Source organism: Bombina bombina, chromosome 8 (genome assembly GCF_027579735.1).
Source record: "Bombina bombina isolate aBomBom1 chromosome 8, aBomBom1.pri, whole genome shotgun sequence".
NCBI lineage: Eukaryota > Metazoa > Chordata > Amphibia > Anura > Bombinatoridae > Bombina > Bombina bombina.
Genome location: NC_069506.1, coordinates 190,492,981 through 190,509,034, shown reverse-complemented (window position 1 = coordinate 190,509,034; position 16,054 = coordinate 190,492,981). Strand labels below are relative to the sequence as shown.

Here is a 16,054-nt window from a genome sequence, read left to right as displayed (position 1 = left end):
GTATTGGAGATGTGATAGTCATGCAATTCACTAGAGTAGATCTGTTTATTTCATTGTATTATTTAGTATAATAATATGCCACCTGTGATGAGTTTAAACCATTTAGTTTCTTTAAGCTTCTTTTTTTTTGTGTGGGTGGAAAATATCAAGTAGAAAAACAAACGCATTTAGTTTCCAGGCATGTTTCGGTGTCCCTAGTACTCACCATCTCCCAGAAATATGCAGCCATCTCATCACGGTTCTGTAATATTGCCCAGATGAAGAGGTCAATCCAGGGACTTGTTGATTTCTTATTTTCATATTTATTATCTTGACTGTTGTGTTGTTGAGATTTATTCTGCAAACAACAGATATATTTTCATAAGTGTATCCTAACTACTGTTATGTAAAAGCTGCTTGACTTTAAACTGAAACTAAAACAACTGTATCAGTTGTGCTTTTCCAACTAATATTTATTGGTGATAGGTACATCTTGCTAATGTTGATTGGGTGATAGCTACTTCCTACTAGTACTCATGTTTAAAGGAACATGTTACCAAAATGCTGAATCACTTGAAGGCGATGTAGCATTTCCAGGGGTATTTTTGGCCTAGGCAAAAAAGGCACTTGCCTAGGGTGGCAGATTTTGGGAGCGGCAGCACTTTTTGAGTCTTACTCCACACATACATTCACACACACACCTCCCCAAAAAATATTATGGGCACAAAAGGCCTAAAAACTGGTGGTGGTGCGGGCAGCAGAATGTTGAGTGCTTAGGGCAGCACAGAAAACTAAATACACCACTGAGCATATCTGTGAAAAGCTGGCTGGAAAATATCACATGAACATATCTGTAAAAAGGTACCATATTTACTTCTCTTTTTCCATACAATTTTCTCCACTCTTTCCCCTCGCTCCTCTTTTTTGTTATGTTTTTTTTCCATAACAACATCTTTAAAAACTACATAGAGTTGCTCTGTTTGTTGTTCAGTTGTGGATATCTGATATATCTATTTCTAAACTCTTGGCTATGATAAATATGTCTCAATATACAGGTTTTGTTTGTTTTACATGTGTCTCATACTTATGTTGGGTCCACGAGTGGCCTTTTGACCTGTTCCTTTCTGAGATAATTTATCCTCCTATATCTCCTCCAATAATTTGTGTAGGCTAAAGAGTAGCCTTGTGAGGGATATGAGGACATCCCATTAATAAAACAGAGGTTTCTAATATGCATGGTTGCTCTCTTCTCAGATGTTTTTTGTATTTTGATGTCTTTGATTTTGATTATTGCTATTGGGACTGTTCTATAATATGTTGAAGTCTGTTTGTATTGATTCTCTTGAAACCTCAATAAAAACTACAGAGAATTATATCATAAACTGAATAAGGCTTATAGAATAGCATACATCACCCATTATGCTTACACTTAAGTTCCTTCTGCTGACAGAGCCCTTTGTGTTCCCCAAGACATGGGTATAAAATGGTGCGCAAACATCACCCATCAACTCTCGTAAAACCTTAGCAACTTCATAGAGCTTGAAATCTTTTCCTTTGCCAATGGTGTCTACTGGTATGTAATCCTGATACTGAGCCTTGTTGGATTCTCTACGCTCTTCATGCTTGCGCATAAGCAGCTGGCAAAGAACAGTATTGTCCAATACAGAACTGTAAAGTTCTTCAAGCTGTCCATATGTTAGGTAATCCACAATGTTTAAGCCATTGTCAATAAAAAGCTTTACAAAGCTTGGTTTGTCATTCACTAGGGCATCTGTCATTGTATCCTCAAGATCACAGGCCTAATGGAAAAAGGGCAAAGACAAAAAAATTAGCTTGGATAACAGTAAGAAGCAAAACATCACAATGGACAAGGAGATATTAAGAATATACAGGAAGAACATTATTAGAGATTCTAAAACTGTTATAAAATAGAAGAAAACATAAGATAACCTGGTTTCTTAGCCTCAGTTGATGTCAAGAGACATTAAATTGTTGGGTTCAGCTACAGTAAGATGGTTACTACTCCCCATGCTATTATACTTCCTCCCATGCCTACAGCTCTCTTTAAAGTCATTCTCTTATCGTAACCCTTAAAAAGTGCTAATTAGTGAAGCTCTGCACCTTTACACTGGGTGACATCATCAGGGAGGTTAAAGGGACATGAAACACAAATTATTTCTTTCATGATTCAGAAAGAGCATGCGATTTTAAACAACTTTCCAATTTACTTCTATTATTAAATTTGCTTCATTATCTTGATATCCTTTGCTAAATAGATCAGTAGCCGCCGATTTGTGGCTGCACATAGACGCCTTATGTGATTGGCTCACCCGTGTGCATTGTTATTTCTTCAACAAAGGATAGCTAAAGAATGAAGTAAACTACATAATAGAAGTCAATTGGAATGTTGTTTAAAACTGTATTCTCTATCTGAATAATGAAAGAAAATGTATGGATTTCATGTCGCTTTAAGTGACAGAAGCAGTGCACACTCACAGAACAGGGATATTCTTTTCTTCTCAACAAGATGCATAATTCACTTTAGTTAGTTAGTGTGCACAATACAGGACAGGAGCTGTATGTTTCTGCAGTGGCTGCATTTTTCTAAATTATTCCTGAGGGGTTTTTTTTATACTTGTTATGTAACTTTTAAACAAAAAAACTACAATTTCCACTTAATATTATGCAAATAACCCAAAGTGTAAGGCACTGCTGTCAAAAAGCTGGTGACATCATTAAATCAGTGAAAGTGCTCTACTTTTGTCACAGGAAGCAACAATACTTGCGTTCCAAGATGGTGATGTCCAGTATAAAGATGCAGAGCTTTAACAACTAGCTTCTCTAATGGGTTAATATAAGAGACTTGTTTTAAAGAGAGCTGCAGTCACAAGAGGAAAACCAGCAGCATGTTCAGTAGAGATCATGTTACTCTAGATGTGCCCAGCAGTTTAATGTCCCTTTAAGGGTTTATTCACTTTAGGGTAGACTGTCAAACTGGCATCAAATTCAAGAGCCAGTGACAAATTTGAGGAGCAGAACAAGTTTGTTTGTTTTTATAAAAATATATGCAAAATAATACAAAGTAGTTAGGAGCCAGAAGTAAAAATCTAGAAGCTGTGGCTTCTTAGCTCATTGGATTTGTCAAGTCCTTTAAGACATCTTGATTACTATTGGTTAACAACTCAGCATCCTTTCTTCAGGTTCTGACATATTAGTAAATATTCCACAAAGAGAATGTGGCCAGAGGTCTCATTTAATCCACTTGACCTTCCAATGTGACTTCCATTAGAGTCCACAAATTGATCTTGTCATCACCTCCTGCGCAAGACAAAAACTGATCATGTGTCTATAGCATACCTATAGATAAGTAACGAAAAATCTATTAAAAGGGGCATTCCTGTAATGTAATAAAAACACATGTTCTGATTCGTTAATTTTGCATGAATGACTCTAGTTAACTATCACCTAGATTACGAGTTTTGCGCTAAACGAATGCAACAAAAGTTACGTTATTTCACCTTCCATAGTGCTGCCATTACAAGTTTCTGAAAAGCCTCCTTGTGCGTGCGATATGGTGGCGTTAAGCTCCATATCGCACAAAAGCCAAGGGCTGCTTTGATGTGCTCATGCACGCTTTCCCCCATAGACATCAATGGGGAGAGAGTGTTAGAAAAAAACACCGGAAGTGCGGAATGGCGATCGCCGTAACGCAACTCCACTGATATCTATGGAAAAAAGAACATTACATTTAAACCTTACACCCTAACATAAACCCCAAGTCTAACAATCTGCTGCCGCCAACATTGCCGCCACTATAATAAAGTTATTAACCCCTATTTCTCCTCTCCTGACATCGCCGACACTATAATAAAGTTGTTAACCCCTATTCCACCACTCCTCAACATCGCTGCCACTATAATAAAGTTATTAACCCCTAATCTGCCGTCCCTGAAATCGCCTCCACTAATAAAAGCTATTAACTCCTATTCCACCGCTCCCTGACATCGCCGCCACTAAATAAAGTTATTAACCCCTAAACCTCCGGCCTCCCACATCTCCACCACTAAATAAACATATTAACCCCTAAACCTCCGGCCCCCCACATCGCAAAACACTAAATTAAAATTATTAACCCCTAAACTTAACACCTCCCTAACTTTAAATTAAAATTACAATACAACTCTATTTAAATAAATAAATTAACCTAACATAACTAATCTAATAAAATAAAAAATACTACCAATTAAAATATCTAAATTACAAATTTAAAAAAACCTAACACTACGGACAAAATAAAACAATCTAAATTACAAAAAAAAAAAATCCTACGAAAAATTTAAATAATCTATGTTTACCAAAAACGATTAACACTAAAATCACGAAAAATAAAAAACACTAAGATTACAAAAAATAAACAAAATTATCAAAAATAAAAACAATTACACCTAATCTAATAGCCCTATAAAAAAGCCCCCCCAAAATAAAAACACCCCCTAGTTTACAATAAACTACCAATAGCCCTTAAAAGGGCCTTTTGTAGGGCATTGCCCTAAGTAAATCAGCTCTTTTACCTGTAAAAAAAATGCAAAGTCTTAACAAGAGTAAAACCCACCACCCACCCAACCCCCCAAAATAAAAAAAATTAACTCTAAAAAAAATCCTAAGCTACCCATTGCCCTTAAAAGGGCATTTGTATGGGCATTGCCCTTAAAAGGGCATTTAGCTCTTTTGCATTGCCCTTAAAAGGGGATTCAGCTCTTTTTCAAAGCCCAAAGCCCTAATCTAAAAAAAAAACCTACCCAAAAGAAATAAAATAAGATCTACTCAAGGTTTCTGAAGTCCGGACATCCATCTCCATCCAGGCCGTGAGGTCTTTATCCAGGCGGCAAAGTCTTCATCCATCCCGGGGGTGTCTTCCATCTTCATCCTGGCGGCATGGAGCGGAGCCATCCTAGAAGCCGATGCCATCCTGCGTGGAGCGTCTTCTTCATGCGGTTGCTGCCGTACACTGAAGTTGAATGCCATTTCAAAATGGCGTACCTTGCATTCCATTGGCTGATTTGACTCTTCAAATTCAAATCAGCCAATAGGATGAGAGCTTCTGAAATCCTATTGGCTTTTCAAAACAGCCAATAGGATGAGAGCTACTGAAATCCTATTGGTTGTTCAAATCAGCCAATATAATTTCAGCTCTCATCCTATTGGCTGATTTGAATTTGAAGAATCAAATCAGCCAATAGGAATGCAAGGTACGTCATTTTGAAACGGCTACCTTGCATTCAACTTCAGTGTAAGGCGGCGACCATATGAAGAGGACGCTCCGCGCAGGAGGTCTTTGGCTTCCAGGATGGCTCCACTCCGCGCCACCGGGATGAAGATAGAAGACGCCCCCGGGATGGATAAAGATGTTGCCGCCTGGATGAAGACCTCGCCACCTGGATGGAGATGGATGTCTGGGCTTCAGGAACCGTGAGTAGATCTTCTGGGGTTAGTGTTAATTTTTTTTTTTTTTTGGGTGTTTTTTTTTTTAGATTTGGGCTTTGGGCTTTGAAAAAGAGCTAAATGCCCTTTTAAGGGCAATGCCCAAACAAATGCACCTTTAGGGCAATGGGTTGCTTAGGTTTTTGTTAGAGTTAGGTTTTTTATTTTGGGGGGGTTGGTTGGGTGGTGTGTTTTACTGTTGGGGGGACTTTGTATTTTTTACAGGTAAAAGAGCTGATTTCAGTGACCATATGAAGAGGACGCTCCGCGCAGGATGTCTTCCAGGATAACTCCGCCCTGCGCCTCCAGGATGAAGATAGAAGACGTTCCCGAGAACTGTGAGTAGATTTTATGGGGTTAGTGTTTTTTTGGGTGGGGTTTTATTTTTAGATTAGGGCTTTGGGCAATTGTAAAAGAGCTAAATGCCCTTTTAAGGGCAATGCCCATACAAATGCCTCTTTAACCCCTTAACGACACGAGTCGTAAAGGGTACGTCGCACACAACCTGGTCTTTAAAGACCAGCGACGTACCCTGTACGACTTTGGGGATTAAAGCGGCTGGAAGCGATCCTGATCGCTTCCAGCCGCTTTACAGTTATTGCAGTGATGCCTCGATATCGAGGCATCCTGCAATAACATTTTTCCCCCATCCGATGCAGAGAGAGCCACTCTGTGGCCCTCTCTGCACCGGCATCGATGGCCGCAATCGTTGGTGGGTGGGAGCTGACGTGGGAGGCGGGTGGGCGGCCATCAATGAAAGGCTGAAGAGAGAGGAGGGCGGGATCGCGGGCGGGGTTGTCGGGAGTGCGCACCGGAGCGCGCGCGTGCACGGGGGGCGGCGGGCGGGCGCGTGCACGGGGAGGGAGCGGGTGGGAACCGCTTCACTACGGAAAAAGACATAGTACAGAAGTGGCAGTAAGGGGGGATAAAATCCCTAATAAAAGTTAATCTAAGGGATCTGGGAGCGGGTGGGGGATTGGTGGGGGGGGGGGGGAAAGCTACACTACACTACAGAAAAAAGGAAAATAAATAAAACAAATTAAAAAAAATACATTTTTATTTGCACACTGGGTACTGGCAGACAGCTGCCAGTACCCAAGATGGCTCCCAGTAAGTTAGAGGTGGAGGGTAGAGAGCTGTTTGGGGGGGATCAGGGAGGTTGGGGGCTAAGGGGGGATCCTACACAGCTGCATATGTAAATATGCTATACAATTTTTTTTTTATTTTTTAAATACACCTTTTATTTTAGTACTGGCAGACTTTCTGCCAGTACTTAAGATGGCGGGGGCAATTGTGGGGTGGGGGAGGGAAGGGAGCTGTTTGGGAGGGATCAGGGGGTGGGATGTGTCAGGTGGGAGGCTGATCTCTACGCTAAAGCTAAAATTAACCCTGCACGCTCCCTACAAATGACCTAATTAACCCCTGCACTGCTGGGCATAATACACGTGTGGTGCGCAGCGGCATTTAGCGGTCTTATAATTACCAAAAAGCAACGCCAAAGCCATATATGTCTGCTATTTCTGAACAAAGGGGATCCCAGAGAAGTATTTACAATCATTTATGCCATACTTGCAAAAGTTGTTTGTAAATAATTTCAGTGAGAAACCTAAAATTGTGAAAAATTTGACGTTTTTTTTTATTTAATCGCATTTAGCGGTGAAATGGTAGCATGAAATATACCAAGATGGGCCTAGATCAATACTTGGGGTTGTCTACTACACTACACTAAAGCTAAAATTAACCCTAGACGCTCCCTACATGCTCCCTAATTAACCCCTTCACTGCTGGGCATAATACATGTGTGATGCGCAGTGGCATTTAGCGGCCTTCTAATTACCAAAAAGCAACGCCAAAGTCATATATGTCTGCTATTTCTGAACAAAGGGGATCCCAGAGAAGCATTTACAACCATTTATGCCATAATTGCACAAGTTGTTTGTAAATAATTTCAGTGAGGAACCTAAAGTTTGTGAAAATATTTGGGAAAAAGTGAACAATTTTTTTTATTTGATTGCATTTGGTGGTGAAATGGTGGCATGAAATATACCAAAATGGGCCTACATCAATACTTTGGGATGTCTTCTAAAAAAAAATATATACATGTAAAGGGATATTCAGGGATTCCTGAAAGATATCAGTGTTCCAATGTAACTAGCGCTAATTTTGAAAAAAAAGTGGTTTGGAAATAGCAAAGTGCTACTTGTATTTATGGCCCTATAACTTGCAAAAAAAGCAAAGAACATGTAAACATTGGGTATTTCTAAACTCAGGACAAAATTTAGAAACTATTTAGCATGGGTGTTTTTTGGTGGTTGTAGATGTGTAACAGATTGTGGGGGTCAAAGTTAGAAAAAGTGTGTTTTTTTCCATTTTTTCCTCATATTTTATCATTTTTTTAAAGTAAATGATAAGATATGATAAAAATAATGGTATCTTTAGAAAGTCCATTTAATGGCGAGAAAAACGGTATATAATATGTGTGGGTACAGTAAATGAGTAAGAGGAAAATTACAGCTAAACACAAACACTGCAGAAATTTAAAAAAAGCCCTGGTCCTTCAGGGAAAGAAATTGAAAAATGGCCATGTCCTTAAGGGGTTAAGGGCAATGGTTAGTTTAGGATTTTTTAGTTAGGTTTTATTATTTTGGGGGGTTGGTTGGGTGGGTTTACTTTTAGGGGGGCGTAGTAATTTTTAAGGTAAAAGAGCTGTTTAATTTAGGGCAATGCCTTACAAAAGGCCCTTTTAAGGGTTATTGGTAGTTTATTGTAGGTTAGGGGATGTTTTTATTTTGGGGGGCTTTTTTTATTTTTATAGACCTATTAGATTAGGTGTAATTGTTTTCATTTTTGATAATTTCATTTATTATTTTTTGTAAGCTTAGAGATTTTTTATTTTTCCTAATTTAGTGTTTATTATTTCTTGTAATTTTAGATTATTTTAAATTGTTTCGTAGTGTTAGGTTTTTTTACATTTTTTATTTAGGTTTTTAATTGGTAATATTTGTTTATTTTATTAGAATAGTTATGTTAGGTTAATTTTTAGTTTAAAAGTTTTTTTTTTATTTCACAGGTAAGTTTTTTTTTTTAAAGATAGTTATAATGCAATTTTAATTTAAAGTTAGGGTGTGTTAGGTTTAGGGGTTAATAGTTTAAATTAGTGTTTTGCAATGTGGGGGGGCGGCGGTTTAGGGGTTAATAGGTTTAGTTTTGTAGTTACAAAGTGGGGGGCTGGAGGTTTAGGGGTTAATACTTTATTATAGTGTTGACGATGTAGGGGGCCGGCAGTTTAGGGGTTAATAGGTTTATTTAGGTGTCGGCGATGTTGGGGGCGGCAGTTTAGGGGTTAATAGGTTTATATAGTGTCAGCGATGTTGGGGGGGGGGCGGTCGGATTAGTGGTTAATAGGTTAATTTAATAGTCACAATGTGGGTGGACGGCAGATTAGGGGTTAATAAATTTAATATAGTGTTTGTGATGCGGGAGGGTGGCGGTTTAGGGGTTAATAGGTAGTTTATGGGTGTTAGTGTACTTTGTAACAGTTTAGTTATGAGTTTTATGAAACACTTTTGTTTTGCAAATCCATAACTACTGCTCTCAAATGGCTGTATGGATCGTGTCGGTATAGGCTGTAACGCAAGCATTTTAGCCGGACCGCACAACCTGTAATACGGCGCAATGGAAAATCCCACACTCAAACATCATTTTTTTTGAGTGTGGAATGGACGTTGCATTACAAGCTAAAATGCTTGCTGTATAGCTATACCGATGCGACTCATAATATGCGTTCCTGGCCATTCCAGCGTAATAGCCAATTTTTCAGTGTTAAAAGCCGTACCACAAAACTCATAATCTAGCCGTCTGTTTGCACATGTGCAGACTGAGGTAGCCTGCACTCTCGTATTATCTTAAGGGGGTTTAGCATTGATTTAACTTGGTTACTATTGCAAAAAATTATTTGCCTATCATGATTGTTGATGCAAAACTGATAATCCACATTTTAAAAGCATGTGACACCATAAAAGCTCAGGGAGAGAGGGGAAAGTAAGCAAAAGCTTGCATAAATTGCCTTAAAGGGACACTCAGGCTTTATTAAATTTTCATGATTCAGATAGAGCATGTAATTTTAAACAACTTTCCAATTTACTTCCATTAAAAAAAATGTGCACAGTCTTTTATATTTACACTTTTTTTGAGTCACCAGCTCCTACTGAGCATGTGCAAGAACTCAGACTATACGTATATGCATTTGTGATTGGCTGATTGCTATCACATGGTACAGGGGGAGTGGAAATATACATAACTTTAAAATGTGTTAGAAAAGAATCTACTACTCATTTGAAATTCAGAGTAAATGCTATTGTATTGTCTTGTTATCTTGCATTTGTTGATTATGCAAATCTGCTGTGTTTACTGGTCCTTTAAAGTATTACCCCAAGCCTCCCTGGGAGAAAGTGAAACAAAAACATGACTGTGCCTGTGCATGCCAGATGCACACTCTCTTGCAAGTTCTGGGACTAGCATCCTGATTGGCTGCTTAAATTCTTTTTACAGTGGGGTGTGAATGAGTTAAAATATCTTTTTTACATAGAGATGTGAAGGTGATATTTTATAGTCAGCTTTTTACAGCTATGCTGCATCACTTTCAATTGTTTCAATATTTGTGTATCATGGCCCTTTAATTTAAAAACAAACAAAATGTCAAGTAATAGCTCCTTCTAACATTCTATAGTTTGCTGCTACAAACTTAATCATTTATTTTTGTGTATAGAAGACAATTGTGTCTTCCTAAACTAATGCCTGAATTTTTGTTGCCCATGTAATTGCTCACCCGCCAAAGGATTTCCCCATGAAATAATTCTGCCTTGGCAATGTCTTCACGGTTCCAGGCAACAGCCAGTTTAAGCTCATCCAAATACTCTGTGGCATCACTTGACTGTTTTTTGCATGCTAAACAGAACAGAAAAATATCAGAAGATTACAGCTCGGCCAATTACCGTGAAGTATATTGTAACAGCTCAGCAATACACTTACCTTTCACTAGAGCTTTGAGAATCACAGTTTCAAAGTCTTCCGCACCATCAGCATCTGAATATACTGTAACCAGTTCCCGGTTTTCTATTATTTTCTCAATCTTGGGAAGTAAAACAAATATATATAAATATATGGATGCTAAATTTCCCATTTCATTGTTTATTTCAAGCTAAAACGGTTTGCTTTTAGAAAATAGATCCATATTACTACAGCTTTTTTGCTCATTATCATTTATTCCAGTGTTTATCATTTCCAGTTTCCAAGACACACTAACAGACCAGTTCTTCAGGATATCTGAATTAGAGCACAGGTGAAATATAATCAGCTGATTATTAACCATGGTTATTAAACTGCTCTCAACCAAAGTAAACCTTACAATTTGGCCTGTTAGTGTGCCCCGAGAACTGGAATTGGGAAACAATATTCTATTCAACAAGGAAAATACCCAAACATAGCATGCTAAGTGCCACCAAAACAAACTTTTATTTTTTTTACCTTTATGTCCTTTTAATTGATTTAAATAAATGTATACATTAATTAGAAAATTATAATAATAAAATAATAATAACCTCTTGACCTAGAACATCATCTAGTTGCCTCTCAAAACCTGCAATAATGAATCCCATTGTAATTTGTCTTACAGTAATGTTTTATTAGCTGGGCCATACATTTTCTCATTTTCTCTAGAGTAATCACTTTAATACTATATGACCCTCTGGGACAAAATAGAATAGGGCTAAATTATATTTTTATATTCAATTATAGACTCATTCAAAATTCTGGATCCTTAACAAAATGAAGTACCTATTGTGCTTTAGGCAGACTTTTGTAAAAGGTATGTGACAGTGTTTCTTGCCTAAATACTTAAAAAGTGTAACAGAATAATATTATAAAATAAAGGTAAAAATGGTGTATATGAAAGAACGATGCCTTAAAGGGACATTTAAGTGAAATGTAAACTTCCCTGATTCAGATACAACATGCAATTTTAAACAACTTTCAATTTTACTTCTATGATCTAATTTGTGATCTAATTTGTATCCTTTGTTGAAAAGCATATCTACGTAGGCTCGGGATCAGCGTGCCTCTTGTGACAGGCTCAACTAATGTGTTCAGCTAGCTACCAGCAGTGAATTGCTGCTCCTTCAACAAAGGACAACAAAAGAATGAAGCACACTTGATAATTGAAGTAAACTGGAAAATTGCTTAAAACTGTATGTACTGTCTGATGCATGATAGAAAATTTTGAGGTTTCATGTTCATTTAAAGGGATATAAAACCCACATTTTTTATTTTTTGATTTAGATAGAGCAGGCAGTTTTAAGCATCTTTCTAATTTACTCCTATTAGCATTTTTCTTTGTTCTCTTGGTATCTTTATTTGAAAAAGCAAGAATGTTAGCTTAGTAGCCGGCCCATTTTTGGTTCAGCACCTGGGTAGTGCTTCCCGATTGGTGGCTAAATGCACCCAGGGTACTGAACCAAAAATGGTTCGGCTACTAACCTTACATTCTTGCTTTTTCAAATAAAGATACCAAGAGAACGAAGAAAATTGATAATAGGAGTAAATTATAAAGTTGCTTTAAGTTGCATGTTCTATCTGAATCATGAAAGAAACAAAATTGGGTTTCATATTCCTTTAAGCATTTTATTTCAATTTCAGGCCTAAATTCCAGGCCTAAATTTTAGACACATTACATAGTATATATTTTTTTTTTATTATTTATTTATAACCATTAACCTTCCAAAAACAGATTATTTTAATTATTAATGTGACAAAAAAGGTATAGGCAATATGCTAACATTATTTATGATAATTCATATCCCAACAGCTACTAGAAAGTGATATATGTTCTATAGTTTTCAAACTGTTGTAATTTCATGTAGCCAGTGAAGCAGGACTGAATGAATTAATATATATTTGACATTATATTCTGAAGCCAGTGGTTGAATGTAAATGTAAAACAATTAATATCTTCCCATGATATCTGATTTGTCTTTGAAGCTGTATAGCAATGTGAAAATATTTTTTTAGTGGTATGATGTGTTGATAAAAAGTCATTTGGGCCCTTGACATATTCTGTTATCGCTTTCCAAATAATTTCAAACAACACTGACGTATCACATCTGAAAATGCTGAAAATAGAGGTTAAAAAGCTGATTTGATGATTCAAAACTTAAAAGAGCATTTTTAAACCACAAAAATATGTATTCTTAAAGGTGATAGGCCAAATATAACCCTATATATTTAACAATCTATCAGTGCTAATAATTTGTATCATACATAATTATAGTAATAATTTATAGTCTTACCCAGTGATCATTTTAATACTTTGTGGCCATCTGAGGAAACGGGAACCAGGCTTTATCTTATTTTTATTCTTAGAGAACAGTAAGGGACAGTAAAGATTAAAGTAATACTTTTATTGATTCTGACACAGAAAACAATTTTAAATTAATTTCCAATTTACTTCTATTATCAAATTTTTTGTTCTTGTATTATCCCTTGCTGAAAAGTATACCTAGAGCAGCAACTCACATAGCTAGCTGCTGATTGGTGGCTGCATATGCATGCCTCTTTTCATTGGCTTGTATGTTCATCTAGCTCCTATTAGCGTATTGCTGCCTACCAAGGTTTACTCTTTAACAAAGGATACCAAAAGAACAACAGAAGCAAATTGGAAAGTTGATTAAAATTGCATGTTCATTCTGAATTATGAAAGTTAATTTTGACTTCACTGTCCCTTTAAACAAGGTTCTAGATTTATAATTCACTATGGTAATAATTATTCTTTAGAATAATTCCTTTTTAGCAAATTTTAAAGGGACACAGAGGTCAAAATTAAACTTTCAATATTAATACAGAATGTAGACATAAAAAAACAATTTTCCTTTTGTTAATAAATTTAGATCTTTCTCTTAGTAACCATGTTTCCTCTTGAAGATAACAACTTATCATCTATCTCACTTATTGTTATCATTTATAAAATCATTATTACACCCATCTATGCTTTGCAGTAAACATATTTCTTCTCTGTATGTATGATACTAGAAGTACCTAATTGTTTGGTGTAGTACTGACCTGTTCAAACATTTGTGTTGTAATGTTCTCTTTAGGGAAATGTTGCTTTAGTTTCTCTTCCACTAAACATCTGATGGACTCCATCGTTAGTGATTCTTCCATAATTTCTGCCAGGCAGTCTGCTACCCCACCACACCCTGTCACTAAAAGGCATGGGATTGTGTTTTCTGTGGCATCGTAAACCCTCTAAAATGTAATTTAGGAAGGTGGTTAGTATTGTCAGAAGGTTCCATGATTTTTGTAGATGTTTTATGCATTTTACATTGTATTATTATTATTAGTAGTAGTAGTATTACTGTATTCTGATCCTCATTTTGCACACTGTATATATACAATCTTCTGTTTAAAGGGACATAAAACAAGTTGGGAAAGAGACAACATATAACATGTACTTTAATTACTGTACCTGGAAATTTATACTGCAGTTCCTCGCCATTAACCCTTTCTTTTTAGTTTCTAAATTGTTAAAGTGACATTAAACACATTGAGATGGTAATATAAAATGATAAATTGTATATATAAAACAACTCTGCAATATACTTTCATTATTTATTTTGTCCTCTTTGCCTGTAATTACATTCTGAAATTGTGAGCTTTTCAGTTCCTGTTAGAAATGGAAGTGCAGAACACTGTTAAATCCAGCACAACCATTGGCTGCACACTCTAGTGACCTATGTATAACTGTCTCTAATTGGCCACAGCAGAGAAGGTAACACAAGTTACAACATGGCAGCTCCCAGTGTTTTATAGACACTAAAAAAGGAGAGAAATGAGAACAGAGGCATTAATATGGCACACTTGGGGGATTGACATCTCATAACAAATTGAGTAGGTGATTGAGTGTTGTGGGACTATGAAGTTAGTTTAAAACTTAACGTTTATTATTTATTATTCATTAGATAAAATATATATATATAGTTGTACACAGTGGTGTGGACCATGCCACTATATGTTAAAAATCCATTCACATACATATAAAGGAAAACGAACTGGTAATACTTCTAACACTCTCTCATTCCCAAAGCAAGCTAATTTTGGGAATGAGAGAGTGTTAGAAGTATTTCCAGTTTAATTGATTCAAGGCACATAAGCAGTATCGATAATAGTACTTCTTCCTAATACCTCCACCTAAGCATGCTGCGGACCACATAGAAACTGAGTAACCAGTTAGGACGATAACCTCACCCAGATACTACATATTTAATTGTGCAACTTATAGGAGGTTACTCCTAATACAGAGAGTTAGCAGTGCTTGTATATAAATTATTTCTTTCTTTAAAAAAAAATTTCTTTTATCTTTAGTTAATTAATTTTCGTTTTCCTTTATATGTATGTGAATGGATTTTTAACATATAGTGGCATGGTCCACACCACTGTGTACAACTATATATATATATTTTATCTAATGAATAATAAATAATAAACGTTAAGTTTTAAACTAACTTCATAGTCCCACAACACTCAATCACCTACTCAATTTGTTATGAAATGTCAATCCCCCAAGTGTGCCATATTAATGCCTCTGTTCTCATTTCTCTCCTTTTTTAATACATTACAATCGGCATTAGGCACTACCTTATCCAGTACATAGGTCTATCTGGAGTAAGGTCTGAGATTGTCATCTCGAGTTCTTTCCCACCTTCCCCTTGAGGTTAAAAGGGTATTTTTTAACACGTTTTATAGACACTACAACTTTACACTTATTTTGTCACTTTTTAAACAACTAATGAAACTTTAAAAAATACATCTACATGTTAGTCATGAACTAATCTTTTCTTTGAATGCATCATTCTATCTAGCATGTAGTTAGTGTTTAATGTCCCTTTAAGCTCTAACTCCACCCCTGGCCCCCACACAATTCCTTTTATGGCTGTATCTATGTTTATTGTTCTTTTGGTAGAATGCAAAAGTGCATAGGGATTATCTGCTGGAGCATGCCTAGAAGCTGTGAACTCAGTTGAAATACAATGCCTGTGTCTAAACACTGATAAGGGGGGTGGAGCTGACTGCTTCAGGCAGCTTAGCTATGTAATTAATTTTGCTTATTTTTGAAAATTATTTTAAAATACTTGCCAGCAATGTTTAAAAAAATTTTTTATGCAAACTATTTTTAATTAATTAGCCCTTTTAGGATATGCACAGATCTCAACCTGTTTTATTATCCTTTAATATGCTTAACATACAAGAAACAAAGCTTAGTTTAAAAGGATACGAAACCCAACATTTTTCTTTCATGATTCAGATGGGGAATACAATTTTTTTTAAATTTCCAATTACCTTCTATTATCACATTTGCTTTGTTCTATTGTTATTCTTTGTTGAAGAGATATCTAGATAGGTAGCATGCACATGTCTGCAGCACTACATGACAGGAAATAGTGCTGCCATCTAGTGCTCTTGCTAATGTATAACATTGTTGCAAAACTGCTGCCATATAATACTGCAGAAACGTGCACGCTCCTGAACTAACCTTCAACAATGG

General features: G+C 36.4%; 1 protein-coding gene across 1 annotated transcript in view; it reads right to left on the bottom strand.

The window, feature by feature from the left end:
- Window positions 1-16,054, bottom strand: part of TRPM4 (transient receptor potential cation channel subfamily M member 4) — a 167,050-nt gene that overhangs the window by 51,441 nt on the left and 99,555 nt on the right. The window contains exons 8-12 of the mRNA XM_053690797.1: window positions 13,573-13,758; window positions 10,492-10,591; window positions 10,289-10,407; window positions 1,407-1,778; window positions 206-337 (exon numbers count right to left, since the gene is read on the bottom strand). Coding sequence (XP_053546772.1) covers window positions 206-337; window positions 1,407-1,778; window positions 10,289-10,407; window positions 10,492-10,591; window positions 13,573-13,758 — 909 coding nt within the window. The remainder of the gene's footprint in view (window positions 1-205; window positions 338-1,406; window positions 1,779-10,288; window positions 10,408-10,491; window positions 10,592-13,572; window positions 13,759-16,054) is intronic.